The 22583-nt window shown below is 42.6% G+C and overlaps 1 protein-coding gene across 20 annotated transcripts in view; it reads left to right on the top strand.

The window, feature by feature from the left end:
* The first annotated feature begins 11746 nt into the window (after window positions 1-11746).
* Window positions 11747-22583, top strand: part of LOC140725128 (gephyrin) — a 598333-nt gene continuing 587496 nt past the window's right edge. For 9 of the 20 annotated variants that reach the window (XM_073040183.1, XM_073040180.1, XM_073040168.1 and 6 more), the window contains exon 1: window positions 11749-11909. In XM_073040183.1, the coding sequence (XP_072896284.1) occupies window positions 11846-11909 (64 nt within the window). In that variant the 5' untranslated portion in view covers window positions 11749-11845. Of the gene's footprint in view, window positions 11910-22583 lie in introns of all 20 variants that reach the window. The other 11 variants (XM_073040186.1, XM_073040187.1, XM_073040184.1 and 8 more) reach the window with 4 other exon arrangements.

The raw sequence follows: 22583 nt of genomic DNA, 5'->3' as shown, positions 1-22583 counted from the left end.
GCAGATGTTGTCTCTCTGCTCATAACAATAATAATGATAAATATAAATGAAAATATAGATTATACATACAGGTAGTGCAATCCAAGTAATAGTTAGTCGACAGTTAACCGGCAGTTAACTGTTCAGCAAAGTGACCGCAGTAGGGAAAAAACTTCTCCAGTGCCTATTAGTCTTAGTCTGGAGGGATCTGAAGCGCCTACCAGATGGAAGCAGATCAAACAGTCCGTGCGCAGGATGGGAGGAGTCCTTTATGATGTTCCCCACCCTCTTCTTCAACCTGGAAGAGTACAGGTCCACAATAGAGGGCAGGGAGGCTCCAATGATGCGCTTGGCAGTCCTCACTGTGCGCTGTAGTCTGGTTCTATCCTGCTTGGTTGCGGCTCCAAACCACACAATGATGGAGGTGCACGGGACAGACTCAATGACTGAAGTGTAGAACTGCAGCAGCAATTCCTGAGACAGACCGTATTTCCTCAAGAGCCGCAGGGAATACATCCGCTGCTGGGCTTCCTTCATGATGGAGCTGATGTTCTGCTCCCACTTCAGATCCTGAGAGATGGTGGTTCCCAGGAACCTGAAGTTCTCCACGGTGGACACAGGGCTGCTGAGGACTGTGAGGGGAGACATAGCAGGGGGATGTCTCCTGAAATCCACTATCATCTCCTTTGTCTTGAGCGTGTTCAGCTCCAGATTGTTCTGACTGCACCAGAGCGCCAGTTGGTCCACCTGCTGTCGATATATAAGATGTATAAAGTTCAATTGCATACGGTGTACTGTCTGATATTTTGCGGTGCAGATTTGTAACCGGGCAACACATCACACAGCATCCACACAAACGAGATTTCTCAGTTTGGCGGGGCCAGAAGTTGTCTTCCCCTAGACGAACACGTGCTGGCCGAGCCTGAGGGTCACATATATAAAGTTTACAGAAGTGAGGTGTGGTAGTATTTACTTTCAGAGAGCCGTCTGCCCATATCCTGTCAGCATAACCTTCTGTCCAATGTGGAATCGTTTTATAGTGTTATCATGTGCCGGATACACTTTCAGCAATATTGAGCCTTGTGTTATGGTCCTGACTGAACAGGCAGGTCTCCAAGTTTTGGCATTCCATTTCCCCAGATTAGGCTTAGCTGCTGCTGTCCCTTTAAGACTCAGACTGACAATGATTGTCTGCCACATTCTTCCATGGAAAGTCTGTATTTAAAGGCCTCTTGTTGAGTACTCTGTGCTCAACTGTAGGAGTTCCATTTCTATTACTATGGTTTCTGATTTTGCATTTTGATTGTGCCATCTTGTTTATTTCAAGTCTGAGTTAAATTAGACCTTACTCTGCACTTGGGTTCACCACTATCCAAAGCTCCCTCGTTACAGCACAATTGAGGCTTCATGAACCCAGCGGATTATGAATGTCTGTGAAATACATTGGCCTACCATGACAATATGCTTCAGGAGATCCTCAACACTCTCCAGAAACACTCTGAATCTGGTAGGCAGGATCTGAGTTTGACTGGAGTGGCTGCCAGTGCTGGATATTTTCAAACTGGAGACTCCATCAATATCATGAGGGATCACTGTACCCACTGGCTCCCAAGCAGTACTATGGTAATGCTGAGGTATGTTGAGGATTCCTGGTGACAAGCTCATCCAAGTTCCTGCTGGATCGCAGCAAAGCAGCCTATATCATCTTGCTCCTTACTGAAAGAGCCCCTACCTAGGCCTTCACATTCTGGGAGAAAGATTCACCTGTTTGTGCCAGTCCAGACTTCTTTTCAGAGACTTTGAGGAGGGTGTTCTATCATCTCATCAAGGGACATGTGTCTGTGTGAAGGTTCCTCAACTTGAGCAAGAGGTATCGGTCTGTGGCCAATTCCATAGAATTTTGTAACTTGGCCACAGAGAGCGGTTGGAATATGGAAGCACTAACCACTCTATTCCATAAGGGATTGAGTGACAAGCTAAAGGAGACCCTTTGAGACCCATTGGAGAATCTAGAGATTCTTATGGATCTGGTGATTCAACTCAGTAACCGAGTAAAGGAAAGGAGAAAGAGTGAATGAAGGGGTTTATTCCAAACAGACTCTCCTCTTGATTATCCTCCATCTCTTCTCCCCAGGGTAGAGTTCCTCCTTGGCCACCACCAGTCCAAGCTTCCGAGGAGTCTATGCAAATTAGCCGGACCAGAGAGAGGGAGGGAGAGGTGCTGCATTTACAGTGGAGAGTGCAGACATTATTGTACCTACCAGGAAACACCCAGGACCATCCAGTGTAGGGAGATATGTGATGGTTGCTAGCCTCACTTCTGGTTCAGCTCCCTCCAGAGTGGTGCAAAAACATTCCCTCAATGGCTTTATTAACTCCGGTACAGCTGGGAATTTTTTGGACCTTGGACTGGCCTGAGGTATCCATTAAGTCTCACGAGACCATGGGTCTGCACCTGGAAAGTCTTGCTTCAGTCTGTGTTGGTAGAGCAACGTCTGTTGTGGTTGTGGAGGCCCACACGGGAGTGACGTTCTTGGCTGCAGCGACTGCACCTGAAGGCGCTGTCCTCCAGTGTTGTCTTGGTGCTGTTTTTTTCAGCACATATTTTAAGTTATTCTGCTGCATTAAACAATCTATCAAATGGAACAACTCTCTGCCCCCCTCCCCTTTAATCCCGGGTTGCTTCAGTAGACCATGCTTACCAACATAGACCAACATACCAACATACAAAATGACCGGAAGTAAAACTCAACATTTAATTTTTTTGGAATGTTTATATATTTTATAATTAGTTATATGCTGGTATATAATAGTATAACTAGCAGCATCGTTAGCAAACAGTCTATAAGCACAAGTGATGAATAAAAAATTATTTCCTCTTGCTAATAGTACCTCAAGTTTAATGTTCATGGCCATGGTTAAGAGGCTTTGAAATAAGCCTCCTACTCTATCAACTCTAGGCCAACTATCTTAAATTCTGGAGAGTGATGCTGTAGGATTTGAAACCTCGCTGGTCAGATATCAAAGGATAAAGGCACATACATACATTGACAGCAAACCTTCTGCTCTGACACATTTCAAAGCACAGCAGCAAGAGATCAGAGGGTGCTTTTATGCAATGAATTTTTCAGGATTTGAGGTGGTGGGAAGCTACCACCTGAAACTATTGCATTGCCTCTGGTGAATATACTCCTGTGAAGAAACAGGAATCTGTTTCCAAGTTCGGGTGGTGTGGCTTTTAGTGAACCTACAGGTGGTTTGATTTTTGTGCACCTGCTGTCCTTATCTTTCACGGTAGTAGAAGTCACAAACTGGATAAGTGCCTTTACATTCACGAAGGCATACTCTTTATCCAAAGGAGAAGATGTTTTTTTTCAGAATAGAATTATACTAATTTATTTTTAAATCATTTTTGCCAGTATTCCTATTTCTGTATTTTATTTTAGCACTAAGTTCTGCCAGGATGTGATTTTCTCTTGGGCGTGGGTTTGCATTAAATGTTCAGCCAAGGCATTGCTGGATTCTTATGTTTTTAATCCAAGGTTTTTCAGAAGTCAATAAAGAGGCATAAAACTTGTTGCTCTGCATTAATTTTATTAAGAACTAATAGAACAAAGGAATTCATAAAGTAGGACTGCAAAAGTCCAGTAGCCAAGAACAAAGAACAGATCAAAGACTAAAAAGAACAAATAAAATAGTGAGCTTATGTGTACCACTCTTTTTATACCACAGGCAAGAAAATTTGTGGACAAGAGTTAACCAATCACACAGCTACTATTCAAATACTACAACACCAGAGAAGTTTCCAGAATCATACAAATGTAACCAGGAAGGAACACATTGAACAATTGCATATACATACCGCAACCACTAGAAAACACACTAATCAGTTACATGTAAGAATGGGCTCCCTTACCTCTACCCCTCAACACAGGTGCCCCTCAGGGCTGCGTACTAAGCCCCATCCTTTACTCTCTGTATACCCATGACTGCGTTGCCACTCAGAACTCCAAGCTGCCAATTAAATTTGCTGACAACACTACACTGCTGGGCCTAATCTCAAATAATAATGAGGCAGTCTACAGAGAAGAAGTCATGACCCTGACACATTGGTGTCAGGAAAACAACCTCTCCCTCAATGTCACAAAAACAAAGGAGCTGGTTGTGGACTACAGGGGGAATGGAGACAGGCTAGCCCCTTTTGACATCAATGGATCTGGGGTTGAGAGGGTGACCAGCTTTAATTCCTTGGCATAAACATCACCGAGGATCTCACATGATCTGTACATACTGGCTGTGCGGTGAAAAAGGCACAACAGCGCCTCTTTCACCTCAGCTGGTTGAAGAGGTTTGGTATGGACCCACAAATCCTAAAAACTTTCTATAGGGGCACAATTGAGAGCATTCTGACTGGCTGCATCTCTGCTTGGTATGGGAACTGAACTTTTTTCTTTCTTTTTTCAATCTTTTTATTGTTTTTAAAAAAGTGTGTATACAAACAGGAGGAGAATATCTCTGGTATATATGTCAATAGCAGTACATACAGAAGGTAAAATAAACAATATCAGAATCACACATTGTGTTGATCTACAAAGTATAAATTTGATATAGAATGTATAATTCTCCTCTTATCAATTTATAAAGAAAGGAAGGAGTGTTAACAATTTTATATAAAAGCAAAGAGGAAAAAAAAACACTATTCTAAACAGAAAAAAAGGACTGGGCAGTCCATCCTGAGAGAAAAACCAAGAGAAGAGAGACTTTCTGATCAAATCCAAGGTTTTGAAAAAATAGCTGGAAGAGAATCAGTACAAAAATCAGATCATATGAAAATATTGAATAAAAGGTCTGCAGATTTCTTAACATTTAAAGGATGTATCCGACTTCTTATTTTCTCTAGACTTCAACGGGACATGATAGAGGAAAGCTAATAAAAGGTGGTAGGAGGGTTAGGGTCCTTCCATTTAAGTAAAATGGCTTCCCTAGCCAATAAGGTGTGGAGAGCCCTGTGCATCTGCAGACGTGAACTTCAAACTATTTAGGACATTTACAAAAACAGGTGTGTAAAAAGGGCCGAAGGATCACTGGGGACCTGAGTCACCCCAACCATAAGCTGTTCCAGCTGCTACCATCTGGTAAATGGTACTGCAGCATAAAAGCCAGGACCAACAAAGTCCGGGACAGCTCCTTCCACCAGGCCATCAGACTGATTAATCCATGCTGATATGACTGTATTTCTATGTTATATTGACTGTCCTGTTGTACATTCTGTTTATTATAAATTGCACGTTGCACATTTAGACAGAGACGTAACGTGAAGATTTTTTACTCCTCATGTATATGAAGGATTGTTATGGTCCGGTCCGGAGATGCATGCAGATCCGGTCCACGGACTCTGGACTCCGGGTCTTGTAGCCGTCTCTCCTTTTGCCCTTGAGTCCAATTAGTCACACCTGTGGATCATCGTGGCTTGTTGGGGCTCAAGGAGGCGCAGCTGATGCCCATCGGCTGGCAGTGTATATAGGGGCTCTGGAACTGAGTGGAGTTGGGGTTGTCCTGGCTTGGAGTTCTCCTTGTTAAAGATGAGTTCTTTGAGTAAGTCTGGCAGTCACCCTGGCCCTACTTCACTTCCTATCGCTTGCCTCTGTAGGGCAAACCTGGCTGGACTGCTGTTGTCTGGTGGGGGGTTCTGCCCCTTTCCATCCCTTGCTGCTGATGGGTTGTGCCCTGCCCAGGCCCCTGTGTTCCTGCCTGGGAGGTCTGAGCCCTGCCCAGGAGTTATGTGGATTTGTCCAGTGAACTCCAAGATCTTGCCTTGCCTGAACTCCAAGATGCTCCCTGAACCCCAGAATCACCTTGAAAGTTACGTCCCTCATGCACACTATGATTGCCATATCTTCCCTATTGTTTAGTTGTTCCTGGCCTGCCACTAGTACTTCAGTGCCTGTGTCCTGCACTTGGGTCCAGCCTCCTGTCCCCTTATGACAAGGATGTAAGTAATAAAGTCAATTCAATATATGGGTAGTAATATAAAATACTAGTTATAAATTGTTATAATGCAAAGAAAATAGCAAATTTTACTGACTAATTAAAACAGTATAAACAAGAGGCATGTTGCATATGCTTAGTACTAAGTGATAAAAGGTGGATATACTATCCTTAGATTTTAATATATAAAAAGTAATATGAATTTTGAATATAGTGTAAAATGCACTTTGAATAGTAAGTATTCCCACCAGGCTGTCCTTCCTTTAATCTCTAGTCTGAGGATTTTCAGACATCTGACAGAAACTGGGAAATATTAAAATCCTTTTCAGTTTTATCTGTATTAACTGAAATTATTTTGAAATGTATATAGGCTCACATCTGAATTGCTGACTATTGAATTGATATACAGTGGATATATTGGGGCACATTGGGCCCAATACATTTTGGTAAATAAATGGCTGTCCCAATTGGCTGAAATTTCATAGAAATAGTTAAATAGGGATAAAAAGACTAACTGAGAAATTAATTATGTATTTAAATGAAATAAAGAACAAATTAGATCACAACTACTCTAGTGCTGTAAAACTGTATTAGTTCCAAACAGTTATCAATGGAAGAATTCATCCAGAGTCCACTGCCATGTTCTTTTGACTGTAAATAAACAAAATCAGCACAGACACCTGGTGCAGAAAAAGGACTGCCGTCATACAATGACTTTCATTCCAGAACTAATGGGATATCATCCTCCTTCAAAGAAAGGGACTTCTTTCCCTCCACCATTCACGCTGCCCTGACCTGCATCTCTTCCATTTCACACACGTCTGCCCTCACCCCATCCTCCTGCTACCACAACAGGAATAGGATTCCTCTCGTCAACCCCACTAGTCTCCATGTCCACCACATAATTCTCTTTAACTTCCATCATCTCCAATGGGATCCCACCGCCAAGCTCATCTTCCCATCACCTCCCCCCCCCCCCCCCCCCCACTCTCTGCTTTCTATAGGGATCGCTGCCTACGAGACTTCTTTGTCCACTTGTCCCTCACCACTGATCTCCCTCCTGGTATTTGCCCTTGCAGGTGATACAAGTGCCATACTTGCTGTGACACCTCCTCCCTCACTCCCATTCAGGGACCTGAACAGCCCTTCCAGGTGAGGTGACACTTGACCTGTGAGTCTGTTGCAGTCATCTGCTGTATCCAGTGCTCCCGGATATCGGTGAGATCCAACGTAGATTGGGAGACCCGCTTTGCCAAGCTTCTATGCTCTGTCAGCCAGAAAAAGAGCAATCTCCCAGTAGCCACCTATTTCAATTCTGCTTTCCCTTCCCATCCCGCCATGTCAATCCATGGCCTCATCTACTGCCACAATGAATCCACACTCAGGATGGAGGCATGACACCTTATATTCCATTTAGGTAGCCTCTGACCTGATGACACGAACATCAATCTCTCGGACTTCTGGTAATTGTGCACCCGCCCACTGCTTCCCTTTTTTTTCCCTCTCCCTCTCCTCCTCAGGTGCTCCTCCTTCCCATTCTTCTATGGTCTTCTGTCCTTTTCTACCAGATTCCCCCTCCTCCAGCCCTTCATCTCTTTCACCAATCAACTTCCCAGATTTTTATTTCACTCCCTCCCCCTCTCCTGGATTCACCCTTGTACTTCTTCCTCTCATACCCATACCTTCTTACTCTGACCTCTCATCTTTCTCTCCAGTCCTGATGAAGGGTCTTAGCTCAACATCAACTGTTTACTCTTTTCCACTGATGCTGCCTGGCCTGCTGAGTTTCTTGTGTTTGCCTTCATACAACACTTAAGAATTACATCCTCCATATCTTCACTTTCATTGTAACATTCAAGATGATTGTCTATACCTTCAAGGTCTCCTCCAATAAAAGAGGTCATGGCTTTACGGTAAGGGGAGGGAAGTTCAAGGGGGACATTAGAGGAAGGTTTTTCACTCAGAGTGGTTGGTGTGTGGAACGCACTGCCTGAGTCAGTGGTGGAGGCAGATACACTAGTGAAATTTAAGAAACTACTAGACAGGTATATGGAGGAATTTAAAGTGGGGGGTTATATGGGAGGCAGGATTTAAGGGTCGGCACAACATCGTGGGCCGAAGGCCCTGTACTGTACTATTCTATGTTCTAGTTCCTAAATTGCCAAAGTAGTGAAATCCTTTCATTTTTACTCCCTGTCATTTTTGGCATCTCTAAGCCTCAAAACTTGAAAATGCACTGAGCAAAACAGTTCTGAATTGTCTTAATAGCTATCTCTCACTAACTATCAGTGACAAAATTCACTGCTTTTTGAGCACAAACACATGCAACTGATGTTATTTAAAAACTGCTCTAAGCGCAGTGTAGTGACATACGGCCACACAGTGCACGTGGCTGATGCTATTTAGAAACTTTTAGGCAACAGTCTGCTGTCCCAATTAAGTGGCATAATGTCCCAAATAAATGAAGAGAGTCCCTGCAATTATCTTGATTAGTTTTTGTTCTTTAAGGGTTGGTCCAAATAAGAGGCTGTACAGATTAACTGATGGCCCAAATAACCAGAATCCATTGTATAAGATTGCCATGAATCGTTATGTTTTGTATACTTCCGCTAATAAAAAGTTTAGCATGCTGCCCCCCACCCACATTTATGACAACATTAATTTGGTATGTGCAAAATAAATGATGCAAGGTTAAAAGGAGATAAAATATTGTCACTTAAATGGCCTGACAAATGGGTAGCTCCGTTTTTGGAACTGGATGTTAAATCATGTAAAATCTCTATTAGACAATGGAGATGGTGAGCTCCTTAAACTCACCCAGCAGAAGGCAAAGGCTGTAACCTGACAAGTACATGATTTCCCAATATGTTAGTCTCAATTAAAGGATCAAAACAACAACATTAACGACAAGTGTCGGGACAAAGTGGCGTGGAGGGAAATCGTCCGCCAACTGGCAATAAAAGATGCGAGCTAACGATGATGATCAGACAATGACAAAATTATGTTTTGAAATCTATCTACTAGAGAAAAATACATTTTTTGTCTGTTTGTTATAACCCATGCTTTTTGGGCCTGTTTGTATTCTGCTTCTTGGTTGTTTATTTATAACCAAAACCAAAGTTTGCTTTGTATCTAGGCCTTAGATTCCATTTGCAATCTATCAACTCATTCTGGTGATTTCTCCCTCACCCAGGCAGATCTGAACTGTTGTTATTGCTTGGACTATAGATTCATGTCACAACGGCAAGAGGAAGTAAGGATTAGCCAGTCAAGATGAAAGGTGTCGACCCCAACTGTCAACTGTCCCTTTTGCTCCGTGGATGCTGTGCCAGCGCCGTTGAGTTGAGTGGTGCTTCAGGTTTCCAGCATCTGCGGTCTCTTATGTCTCCTGTAAGCATTAGTCCTGCATCCGTGTCGTTGGCCGAGAAACCCACCCCAATACTTCCAATGACCCAAGTATTCATCTTCTGCAGCGTAACAAAGAAAATTATCATCAAGTGTTGTAACCGCACGACTGATTCCAAGACGCAAGAAAATAAAAAAAATACAAAGAAAACAAAGAGTGGGAAACACTTGGAGGAAATAAAGGGCCCCAAATCAGAAAGAAATACTTGCCAAGAGTTCTGTAATGACATAGAAATGGAATGGGGAATTTTTCAGTGCGAAAAAAAAACCAAATTAGATATTTCAAAATTATAACGTTCCAATAAAACAACGAAAAAGGTTATAAATTGCTTATAAGATATTATTTCATCTGCACGTGAGTGCGGTTAATAAGCGGGAGCCGAGCAGAGATGTTACAAGAGAATACAATTTTGAACTGTGCTGTGGGAGCTCAAATAATGACACGAATAGACCGACGGGGGTGCCACTGAATGTTCTATTTATTGCAGGGGAGATTCCCGTCTCGTTTTAGACACCCCGCCAGAAGTAGCCTTAACGTGTATATCATTAATGAACTTGGGTGCCTGAGCTCTAATTTCATTGCACCAAAACAATCACCTCGGCAAGCTGCAAAATTAATATTCAACATGCCGCACAAATTAAACACACGATCCAGCTTGCAGATCCGTGTACTCGGTGCTCGGCTTGTTTCATGAGGACAGGGAACACACATGAAAAAAACATACCGTATAAGCAGGGAAATGGTGATAGCGGGAGAGCGAGAGGGAAACCTCTTTAATGGAAACAAAGCCAAATTAAACAGATAATAATCGGGTACCAGATCGTTGCAAGATAACTAAAGAGCGTGACAGAGAAAGAGGGGATAATAAACTGCAGAGACAATTATCCGTTGTCTTTCGTGACTATGTGAGTGGGAACCTGGTGCAGTGTCACTCCTCCGGTTGAAAAGGAACCGATGCCACCTTCCCTGTGAGAGTGAATGAAAGGGTGAGGGAGTCTCAGGTCCAACTGGGTGAAAGAGTCGGTTCCACCATCTAATATATAAGCGAGAGGGTTGGAGTTCCCAGTGAGTAAATGAGTGAGGATTGGGGGTGGGGGGATATAGATGCTGGAAATCTTAAAAATTGGAGGAAATAATCAGCAGGTCAGGCACGATCTGTGGAAAAAGTAGTAGAGTTTCTGGCCGGTTTTGTCTTAGTTCCAAACTGGTTTGTGTGTGTGTGTGTGTGTGTGTGTGTGTGTGTGTGTGTGTGTGTGTGTGTGTGTGTGTGTGTGTGTGTGTGTGTGTGTGTGTGTGTGTGTGTGTGTGTGTGTGTGTGTGTGTCCCAGCGAGTTTCAGCTCCCAGTGAACCAGTGGTGAGTGAATGAGTGCCTCAACTCCCAGTGAGTGAATAGTTCCAATTCCCTGTAAACGAGTGGATATGCCTCATCTTTTCAACTCCTAACGAGGCGCCTTTGCTTCCAAGGAATTAGAGTGTTCCCAATGAATAATTGTCACACCCAGCGATGGGAACTACCCTCTGGGTTTGTACTTACTGAAGGGGGATTGAGTAGCAGCGCTCATTGATGGGTGACTGAGGGAGGGTGGTCAACAACGAGTGAGGGATGACTGTCAATTACCAATGAGCGGGCCACCAATCCCCAGAGAAAGGGCGAATGACTTCCAGCTACCACTCGTTTACAGAGAACTGCAACCATTCGCTGACTGGGAGCTGAGGTACTCATTCACTAGAAGTTGACATTCGCTGGGTTTTACACACACACACACACACACACACACACACACACACACACACACACACACACACACACACACACACACACACACACACACACACACACACACACACACACACACACACACACACACACACACACACACACACACACACACACACACCCCTTACTTGGATCTCAGTGATCGATACCTGTTCAAAGTGAGACATGATTAGGTATCAGCTCCTGTTGAGGGGTGCTTGGGGTGACAGCTCTCAGTAAGAGAGTACCCGGGTGCCAGTTATAGTAAGAGAGTGGTTGGCAACAGCTACCAGTGAGTAGATGAAGTTTTTAAGTGGAGGACTGAAGAGTGTCTGGACTCAGTTCAGTGTGACTTATTGCCAATTCCCAGTGTGTGGGTGACTGTGGGTGCCAGCACCCAGTGGGAGGATCAACACTGAGTAACTGGATACCTGCTCCAGTGAGTAGGTGCCAGCTCCCAGTGAGTGGGTGGGGGTGCCAGCACTAGGGGTGCGTACTAACTCTCACTGAGTAATGACTACATGCCTGCCCCCAGTAGGTCGGTGCCGGGTCCCAGCTGAGTGTGGGTGATTGAAGCGTCAGTGCGCAGTGACTCCGTGCTCTGCCTGGCTGAAGCGGCGCGGCTCGATGAACTCGGCACTCGTTTGCTGCCGCCTGGCTCGCGTGCGCGGCCGTTGCTCGTCGCCGCATTCCCGCGGACCCAGCGCTCGCGAACATGGCGACCGAGGGGCTACTTCTAACCAACCACGACCACCAGATCCGGGTCGGAGTGCTGACAGGTAACCGAGCTGCTCTCTTCCCTCTTCTCCGCTGCCCCCGTCCGCCTGCCTTGCCACCCAGCTCCTCTGCGGCTGGCGCCGGGAGACTGTGCTTTGCCAGTACCGAGCCCGGCGCAGCCTGTCTGACTGGGGCCCGGGGCAGCCGGAGCCTGGGACCGGTGGGGCCTCCCGCGCCCCCCTCCTCCGTCTCTCTACATACACCGACCGGGGATCTGGCTGGCTGACAGCTGCTCCGGGACCAGGCCGCCGATCCCTCACCCAGCACCGTAGCGGCGGCGGCGGGAGCAGCTCAGCCCCGCACTCGTTTTCTCCCCCCCCCCCCACCTCAACCCACACACAAATAGCCCGGCGATGGCCTCGGCGCCGATTGGGGGGTGAGCCCGAGGTTGTAGCCGGCATATTACTGGTGTATACCGGCGGCCGGGATCTCGGCTCAGCATTCCGGGCCCACTCAAGTCCTCAGTGACCCGGAGCGACGGGGGTGGCATACGACGAGGAAATTAGGGCTGCTGTCGTGAGGGCAAGCCCGGGTCAGTAGAGCTATAGTTGGGGGCTAGTGTGTGGAAGCGGAGGAGGGAGAATGGACCCCCCCCCCCCCAATATACACACACACGACACGTTTGCAGCTGCAATGCACACGCACCGAGGGTGAAGGATAAGAGTTGCAGAAATTCCTGCCAGGTTACCGTGAACATCGCACGGGGGGAAATTGTTTGTGTTGTGAGTTATTAGTTATTATTTTGGGTTGTTGCCACGGTGTGTGCAGATACACTTAGGCCTGGAGTTAGGACGTTAATACCAGTGGGAAAGGTGAACACGGCGAGAAGGAAGGTGAAGCAGTGTTCGGTGATTGTAGGAATCCCACGACCCTTTCATACACCCCATTCTGCCAAGCTGGAGATATTTATCACAAGGCTGAGCGTTTTAAGGCAGAGAGATTGTGTGTGTTCCCGTGTGTCGCTTTCATATGCAGTTTGTTTTTTATTGTCACTTTCTTGTGCAAAGCGCATGTGAATTGGTGGATTCCCGGGATTGTTGTTTTGAATAATCCGATGTGGATTTGGATTTTAAAATGCAACCTATTAATTTTCAACGTTTATTTAGGGGAGGAGGGGAAATAAAATGATTGTAATGTACAGCATGAGTAACCTTGCTTTTGGTATTGTATAAATATTCTGCGTTCCAGTTTCAACGATTGCTTGAGCTTGTAGTGGGGCTGTTCTTCAGTGGTGGTGCTGAACTAGAATGTAGTGGGCGAGATTTGTATTCAGACTCGGAGCTATGTTAGCGGTTTCCAATGGATGGAATCGAAATGTGATTTTTTTAAAAATTGCCTTTCGTTGCGTACAGTCTTTTGGTTTGATATTGTTGTTGGAAACTTAAGGGTGCGTTAAAAGGAGCACAAAATACTGGAGGACCTCAGCAGGTCAGGTAGCTGAGTTGACCTGAGTTCCTCCAGAATTTTGCGCGTGTTACTCTGGATTTCCAGCATCTGCAGAATTTCTTGTGTTAAGATAAATGTTAGTTTTGTTCTAATATTATGCATACGAGATATTAGGCTTTCTGTGCAGGTGGATGTCATAAATGACGACAGAGGCTCGCCAAGATGTGACTCAGATATTTTAGCACCTTGACAAATTAGATTATGGAATAATATGTTGAAATGGCCATGGATTTAAAGAGGTGTTTTTGTAATCAAATACCCGTTGCAACAGATAACCGGGAAAGACATTAACATGTTTGTTATTGCCTAAGGCTCAATGAAAATGGTATTAAAAAGTTCTTTATTGAAAGTTTCCGCAGCAGATTTAAAAGGAAATATTCCGGAAAGTCGTCTGTATCAACGAGTCAAAAAAGGTCCAGCATTTTTATACTTCGATTAATCTTTGAAATAAGCCAAAGCAATTCTTGGTGTCGATGCATCGAGTTAATTTCCCTGAAATATCGGGAGCACAGATAGTAATATTATACAGGATTGCAGTGTAAAGGTTCATCATTTGTGCACTGAAAATTTATACCGTGCTGCTTTCTCAAAACATAAATCTAAGCCGTCAGTACAATTCGATTTACTAAATATAATTTCACATAATAGGCCAGTAATTATAAATAGAAACGATTTGTTTTGGTTGTGGTAGCATACGGAAGTAATTTTCATTTCCTAAAAATAATCGACACTTTATCTAGTTGCTGTTTTATCATCTTTTAATGCCCCCATCCTGCTGTAAATACAGAAGTGAGTTTTATTCTGAATATTTATTTTCGTGAACAATGTCAACTATACAGAGCTTTGTATCAGTGCTATATAAAGTGCTATAATCAGAATAAATCCCACACGTTTTAAGCAGAGAACAGCTTGTGTCAATCTAGAAACAGGGTTCCATCGCCAATTGGCTCATCATGGAGTTTTATGTAGTTTCATAGCCCTGTGTTATTGATGAGCAGATGGACCTGACGTTATTTATTTTCATTTTATTACAAGTGATTTTGAAAGGATGAGTTTAGAAAGTTTGAGTATCAGCATTTTAGTGGCTTCGTTAATATTGAAACTTACCATGGAGTTTATGAAAAATGTTAACCAAGATTACTTTTTGGTATTGTATGAGGATCTGTTCAATTACTATCAGTACACACTAAACCAGAAGAGGTTATCTGACCATGAAAATTAATTTTGCAATTTCACCTGAGACCTTGCTCAGGGTAGATTTTTTTCAGAGAAAGGAACATTATTACTCCTCAATCTGTCAGCTTCATTCCTTTCAGGTACTGCTTACATATAGTGCTTTTTAATTACACTTTTGACTAACTAGCCTAATATCAGGTTGTGTTTTTAAGTCTGGTAGTGCCCTCTATAGAGCCTGGGGACATCTTGCTAAGTGAACTGGTCTATACATAGTCATGCTGTTCAATAAGGCTTTGGTCCTCTGTACGCTCAATATAAACCACAAAATAATTACAATCTTGTTTACATAACTCAATTTACTGAAACTGCTTGATATCTTGTTTTGTGCATGAGATAAGCTCTGATCATATGATCCTTTTCACTTCAAGACCAGATACCTGTAGCTATTTATGATTCAATATATGAAGTGAATAGCAACTAAATTACGCAAAGGTGTTTCAGAATTTCCATTCATTCTGTGAATAATAAAAACTAGCACAGGAATAGCAGGCTGGACTGAGTCTGGGCTTTCTTCAGAAATAATATGCGATACAAAACAAACGGGTATGGTTAAAATTAAACAATTCTGTAGATTTGGGAAGTATTCATATCATCCCCCAAAAAAGAAAGAACTGGAAAATTCATACATTCGCAGACAGTAGAAGTAATGGAGTTCAGCTTTGAGCATGACATTATTTATTTCACTTCGGTCAATTATTCTTAATTATCTTGCTCATGAGTATTTTTGGGGGAATATGTGTGTGGTTGGCTGGGAGGATTGAGCGGGAATCTGCAAAAACTTCTTTTTCTTTCAATTTAATCTTGGTGTGATTATACCTAAAAGATTTGCTCCATTTACAGTCGATGCTTCCTATTAGTGGGGTTGGGCACAGAACTGCACACAAACAAGTTAGTGTGTTGCAAAGTTATTTATAGCTGTGTTATTTTATCATATGTTGCTGTGTGAGGTTACTTGTAGGCTTTGTGCTACTGCACCCTGTTTAATGGAACAAAAATTATACTGAGATTTAGGTCTGTTTGGTTTGAGTATCAGTTAACTGTTTTTGTTGTATCATTTAACTTATTCTCCCTTTTCTTATTTGTTATTCTCTACTGACCAATAATTGCAAAATGACTAATGCATCATGTATAAGTCACACTTGCTTTTTACTCCAGAGATCGCTTGCTTCACTTTATGTCTTATGGCTTTAATTTGGACATAGCATTACACATACAATGTTGGTCTATGGCCAAATTTATTCAGTGTCCAATTATCTTTTATATATTGTACATGTCCTTGTTTTCTTTCAGGTTTACTTGGATTACTCTACAGCATCACTACTGAGAATTTACAAAGGTTGCATAAATACTTAAAGTGTGTGACATGACTTATGGGACTAATAGTAGTTATAATCCTGTTACAGAAATAACCAATAGTTAAACTATGAGTATTTGTTCCACACTTGATAAATCTTTGAAGGTATTTGGATTGCAATGTTGTGTACTTATTACTGTTAAGCAGCACAGATAGTAAAATATAGTATTATATTCCTGGAAGCACCTTCATTATAAAATATTCAGTTATGGAAGTCAATTATTCATGAGTGCAAATATGTTTATTAACAAGACATGGCAAAAACAATCTGTAGCAAATAAAAATAGGAAAGGAGGGTGCAAGACAACCTTTACAACAATATATTTTTAATGTCCCTTTATGATAAAAGGAGTTAATATAATCCTGTAACAAAATCCAAAAATGCGGCATAGACATACCTAGGAAATATGAGAGGGAGGAGAGCATCTGGCCTGTTACACCTGCTCTGCCATTCGATAAATTCGTGGCTGATAGGCCATAGATTTAGCTCCACCTACCTTGCTGCTTTCCCATAACCTGTAATTCCCATACTATGCAAAAATCTGTCTAACTGTGTTTTAAATATATTTAGTGAGTTAGCCCCCACTGCTTCGCTGGCAGAGAAAACTTCACAGATTCACTATTCTTTGAAAAAAGTAATTTCTCCTCACCACTGTCTAAATCTGCTCCCCCAAATCTTGAAGCTATGTCCTCTAGTTGTGACAACAACACACACAAAATGCTGGTGGAACACAGCAGGCCAGGCAGCATCTATAGGGAGAAGCGCTGTCGATGTTTCGGGCTGAGACCCTTCGTCTAGTCCTGACGAAGGGTCTCGGCCCGAAACGTCGATAGCGCTTCTCCCTATAGATGCTGCCTGGCCTGCTGTGTTCCACCAGCATTTTGTGTGTGTTGTTGTTTGAATTTCCAGCATCTGCAGATTTCCTCGTGTTTCCTCTAGCTGTGGTCTCACTTACCAGTGGAAATGATGCTTCTGCCTCTATCCCTTTCATAATTTTATATGAATTCCAGTGAATATCGCCCCAGGTGACTCAGTCTCTCGTCATAGACTAACTCCCTCTCCCCCATCTGCAAATAAACTTGGAGAACTTCCTGTGCACCCCTTTTAAGTGAGACCAGAACTGCAGGTGTGACCTCACTAGTGTCCTGAACAGTTGCAGCATAACCTCTATGCTCTTAAATTCAAGCCCTCTAGCAATGAAGGCCAACAATTCCATTTGCCTTCTTGAATTGGTACCTGCAAACTAACCTTTGGCAATTCATAACAAGCACACCTAAGTCCTTCTGTACAACAGCATGGTGTATTTTTTTTGTAATTTATTTTTTATTGAAGTTCATCATCAAACAAACATTTCCATAAGATGTTTTTCAGACATTGTACATATATATCATATAATCATATATATCACAAACCTCCACAAAGTATTTATCTGAGGTATACACTTATAGAAAAGAGTGGAAAGAAAAACAAGCAAAAGGAAAAAACTATGTACAAGTAGGGAGTGATCTTTTTTTTTACAACATATTCATTGATTTGTGAGAATAAAATCAGGCCTATGAGGCATTATGTAGTTAAACCATTTTTCCCAATATGAGTCAAATTGTTCCAGCTTATGATTAACAGATGCTGTTATCTTCTCCAGTTTGTAAATGTCCATTGTAATTTCCATCCATACATTTAAAGTTGGGCTCTCCTGTGATAACCATTTCCTAGTAAGAGTCTTTTTACCAGCCACCAACAGTATATTCATTAAATATTTATCTCTGTTCAACCATTCTTGAGGTATATATCCAAAATATATGGTCTTACTCTCTAAGGGTATTACAGTCCCAAAAAATATTGTACTCCATCTGTCAGACCCCTTGTCCACTCACTTAGCTTATCTGTATTCTCTCTGCAATCTTGCCACTTCCTCTTGCACATTTTGCTTTTCCGTTCAATTTGGTGTCGTCATAAAGATACATTCATTGCCACACTATCTTGACTGGAGTTTCTTTTGGAGGAATAGTTGATAGAATGAAGTGGAAATTCCACTGTTAAGCCATATGCACAAATGCACATAAACAGAACTAAATTAGCAGTTTCTGCACAATCTCAAAATTCATAGCCACATATTTTGAATGGAGTCAAATAAAAATGTGCTAAAGATGACAGAATTTTAAATCAAGTGTTTATGCCATGGCTATGATCAATTCAAATATATGATCTTCTACGCTGATTCTAAGAAATATAATCATTTGTAAATGATTGACTGCAATATTACAACAGCACAGAGGAGTGGGTTTGTCAGCAAATAGGCTTAGTGCAAGATAAGATCAAGCATTGATGAGGTGCCCTCTGATAATCATTTACTGTTTCCTATTTGTAATTTAATGTTATGGATGCACTAGCACATTCTTCCTAATGTTAAATGAGAAGGGAGAGGGGGAGGGAGGGAGAGAGAGAGAGAAAATGAGTAAATGAGAATGTATGCTTTCAAAAGCCAGAAAATTTCAGATCCTCTTTTCAGAAAGTGAGTCGATCTTCAGCTCATTGATACAATATTCTTGATCTTACCTTTTAATTGTCTACAGTCGACAGCTTTGATTTGATCTTGGTACATAAGACCTTTGACAGGCAACCATTTCAGCCACTCAGATATTTATTGCTTTGCTATAATTGAGTCTACGTTAATTGAAACTTAATTTAAAGTAATTGCTGCAGGAGTGCAGTAAGTCTTGATTCATGCTTCAGTTTAGTTCTGTTTGCTACAATAACAGATTATCAATGCTCATGGCTAATATTCTGGACACAATGTAAAGAAAATTGTTGAATGCTTGTAGCTTTATGAGCTGGGCTGCTTGAAGCTACTGAACTCTTGAACCAGTATTAAAGATCATGTGTGCTTCCATTTGAATGTGTTTGTGGCTGTAACACACTAGGCTTTTAATATTCTACAATCTTTAGTGGAGTTTCCTTCTGATTCTACTGTGAAACTGAAAGTCATGCAGAAACTTCACACTCATCTGCATACATTTCACGCTTTCTCTTTTAGGATAGTTTAGATAAGTCTGACTTTTGCACTGAAGTAAAATAAATCTTGTTTTTATATAGTAGATTTGATGACCTCTGAACACCCAATGTTCTTTACAACAAAAAAAGGTGGGAAAAATATTGCCAGTTTGATTGCAACCAAGTTTCACAAGCTCTGAGAAGTTAACAACCAGGTAATCATTAAGGTACAATTGGATCTAGAAAATGAGGGGTTTCTTCTTTTTGGAAAATGTCAAAATCTCTCTTTTATTCATATAAGAGAACAGGCAATATCTCCCTTTGATGTCAACAGTATTGTTTTGAAGTATCAGTGCAAATTTAAACTAATTTGGCAGGGGGATGGGAATCGGAATGATAGAGTGGAGGAGAGAGAAAACAGAAATAGATCTAAGGTAGTGAGCAGTAAGGATGTCAGAAAGGACAGGCAGGTGATGGAGCAAATTTGCAGCCATTGGGATGAGTTGCAGTGCAATCAATGCAAAAAGTACCAAATACTGGACTTAAGGTGTTATACTTAAATACACGCAGCATAAGGAATAAGGTGGATGATCTTGTTGTACAGTTATAGATTGGCAGGTATGATATTGTGGCCATCACTGAGACATGGCTAAAGGATGCATGTCTCTGGGAGCTGAACGTCCAAGGATACATGGTGTATCGGAAGGATAGGCAGGTAGGTAGAGGGGGTGGCGTGGCTTTAATGTTAAGAAATGATATTAAATCATTAGAAAGAGTTGACATAGGATCGGAAGGTACAGAATCTTTATGGGTTGAGCTAAGAAATCGCAGGGGTAAAAGGACCCTGATGGCAATTATCTACAGGCCTCCAAACAGCTGCAGTGATGTGGACTACAAATTACAACAGGAAATAGAAAAGGCTTGCCAGGAGGGCAGTGTTATGATAATTGTAGGGGATTTTAACATGCGAGTGGATTGGGAAAATCAGGTCGGCACTGGATCTCAAGAGAGAGAATTTGTAGAATGTCTACGAGATGGCTTTTTAGAACAGCTTGTTGTTGAGCCCACTAGGGGATCGGCTGTACTGGATTGGGTATTGTGTAATGAACCAGAGGTGATTAGGGAGATGGAAGTGAAGAAACCCTTAGGAGGCAGTGATCACAACATGATTGAGTTCACTGTGAAATTTGAGAAAGAGAAGCCGAAATCCAATGTGTCGGTATTTCAGTGGAGTAAAGGAAATTACAGTGGCATGAGAGAAGTTGACTGCTACGGGACACTAGCGGGAAAGACGGCAGAGCAGTAGTGACTGGAGTTTATGCGAGAAATGAGGAGGTGCAAGACAGATATATTCCAAAGAAGAAATTTCCGAATGGAAAAAGGATGCAACCGTGGCTGACAAGAGAAGTCAAAGCCAAAGTAAAAGCAAAGCAGAGGGCATACAAGGAAGCAAAAATTAGTGGGAAGACAGAGGATTGGGAACTTTTTAAAAGCTTACAAAAGGAAACTAAGAAGGTCATTAAGAGGGAAAAGAACTATGAAAGGAAGCTAGCAAATAATATCAAAGAGGATACTAAAAGCTTTTTCAAGTATATAAAGAGTAAAAGACAGGTGAGAGTAGATGTAGGACCGATAGAAGATGATGCTGGAGAAATTGTAATGGGAGATAAGGAGATGGCGGAGGAACTGACGAGTATTTTGCATCAGTCTTCACTGAGGAAGACATCAGCAATATACCGGACATTCAAGGGTGTCAGGAAAGAGAAATATGCGCAGTCACAATTATGACAGCAGAAGTACTCAGGAAGCTGAATAGTCTAAGGGTAGATAAATCTGGACCATATGGAATGCACCCTCATGTTCTGAAGGAAGTAGCAGTGGAGATTGCGGAGGCATTAGCAATGATCTTTCAAAAGTCAATCGATTCTGGCCTGGTTCCGGAGGAATGGAAGATTGCAAATGTCACTCCGCTATTTAAGAAGGGGGCAAGGAAGCAAAAAGGAAATTATAGACCTGTTAGCTTGACATTGGTGGTTGGGAAGTTGTTGATTGTCAAGGATGAGGTTACGGAGTACCTGGAGGCATATGAGAAGATAGGCAGAACTAAACATGGTTTCCAAAAGACAATCCTGCCTGACAAACGTAGTGCAATTTTTTGAGGAAATTACAAGTAGGCTAAACAAGAGAGATGCAGTGGATGTTGTGTATTTGGATTTTCAGAAGGCCTTTGACAAGGTGCTGCACATGAGGCTGCCAAACAAGATAAGAGCTCATGGAATTATGGGCAGGTTACATACGTGGATAGAGCGTTGGTTGATTGGCAGGAAACAGAGAGTGGGAATAAAAGGGATCCCGTTCTGGTTGGCTGCCAGTTACCAGTGGTGTTCCACAGGGGTCCGTGTTGGGGCCGCTTCGTTTTACGTTGTATATCAACGATTTGGATTATGGAATAGATGGCTTTGTGGCTAAGTTTGCTGATGATACAAAGATAGGTGGAGGGGCGGGTTGTGCTGAGGGAACAGAGAGTCTGCAGAGAGACTTGGATAGATTGGGGGAATGGGCAAAGAAGTGGCAAATGAATTACAATGTCGGAAAGTGTATGGTCGTGCACTTTGGTAGAAGAAATAAACGGGTAGACTATTATTTAAGTGGGAAGAGAATTCAAAGTTCTGAGATGCAACAGGACTTGGGAGTCCTTGTGCAGGATGCCCTTAAGGTTAACCTCCAGGTTGAGTCGGTGGTGAAGAAGGCGAATGCAATGTTGGCATTCATTTCTAGAGGAATAGAGTATAGGAGCGGGGATGTGATGTTGAGGCTCTATAAGGCACTGGTAAGACCTCACTTGGAATACTGTGTGTAGTTTTGGGCTCCTTATTTAAGAAAGGATGTGCTGACATTGGAGAGGGTTCAGAGAAGATTCACTAGAATGATTCCAGGAATGAGAGGGTTAACATATGAGGAATGATTGACCGCTCTTGGACTGTACTCCTTGGACTTTAGCAGAATGAGGGGGGACCTCATAGAAACATTTTGAATGTTGAAAGGCATGGACAGAGTGGATGTGGCAAAGTTGTTTCCCATGGTGGGGGAGTCTAGTACGAGAGGACATGACTTGAGGATTGCAGGGCGCCCATTCAGAACAGAGATGCAAAAAAAATTTTTTAGCCAGAGGGTGGTGAATCTGTGGAATTTGTTGCCACAGGCGGCAGTGGAGGCCAAGTCATTGGATGGATTTAAGGCAGAGATTGATAGGTATCTGAGTAGTCAGGGCATCAAAGGTTATGGTGAGAGGGTGGGGGAGTGGGACTAAGTGGGGGGATTGGGATCAGCTCATAATGAAATGTTGGAGCAGACTCGATGGGCCGAATGGCCGACTTCTGCTCCTTTGTCTTATGGACTATGTGCTCAAATGGGCTCGAATCTTTGTGTTTGGGAGATACTGTCAAAATAACTTAGCTAAGTAATGCGCAAACCCGAGGAAATCTGCAGATGCTGGAAATTCAAACAACAACACACACAAAATGCTGGTAGAACACAGCAGGCTAGGCAGCATCTATAGGGAGAAGCTCTGTCGACGTTTCGGGCCGAGACCCTTCGTCAGGACTAACCGAAAGGAAAGATAGTAAGAGATTTGAAAGTAGTGGGGGG

The sequence above is a fragment of the Hemitrygon akajei genome, chromosome 3, assembly GCF_048418815.1.
Source record: "Hemitrygon akajei chromosome 3, sHemAka1.3, whole genome shotgun sequence".
Classification (NCBI taxonomy): Eukaryota; Metazoa; Chordata; class Chondrichthyes; order Myliobatiformes; family Dasyatidae; genus Hemitrygon; species Hemitrygon akajei.
This window is presented reverse-complemented; position numbering and strand designations above follow the sequence as displayed.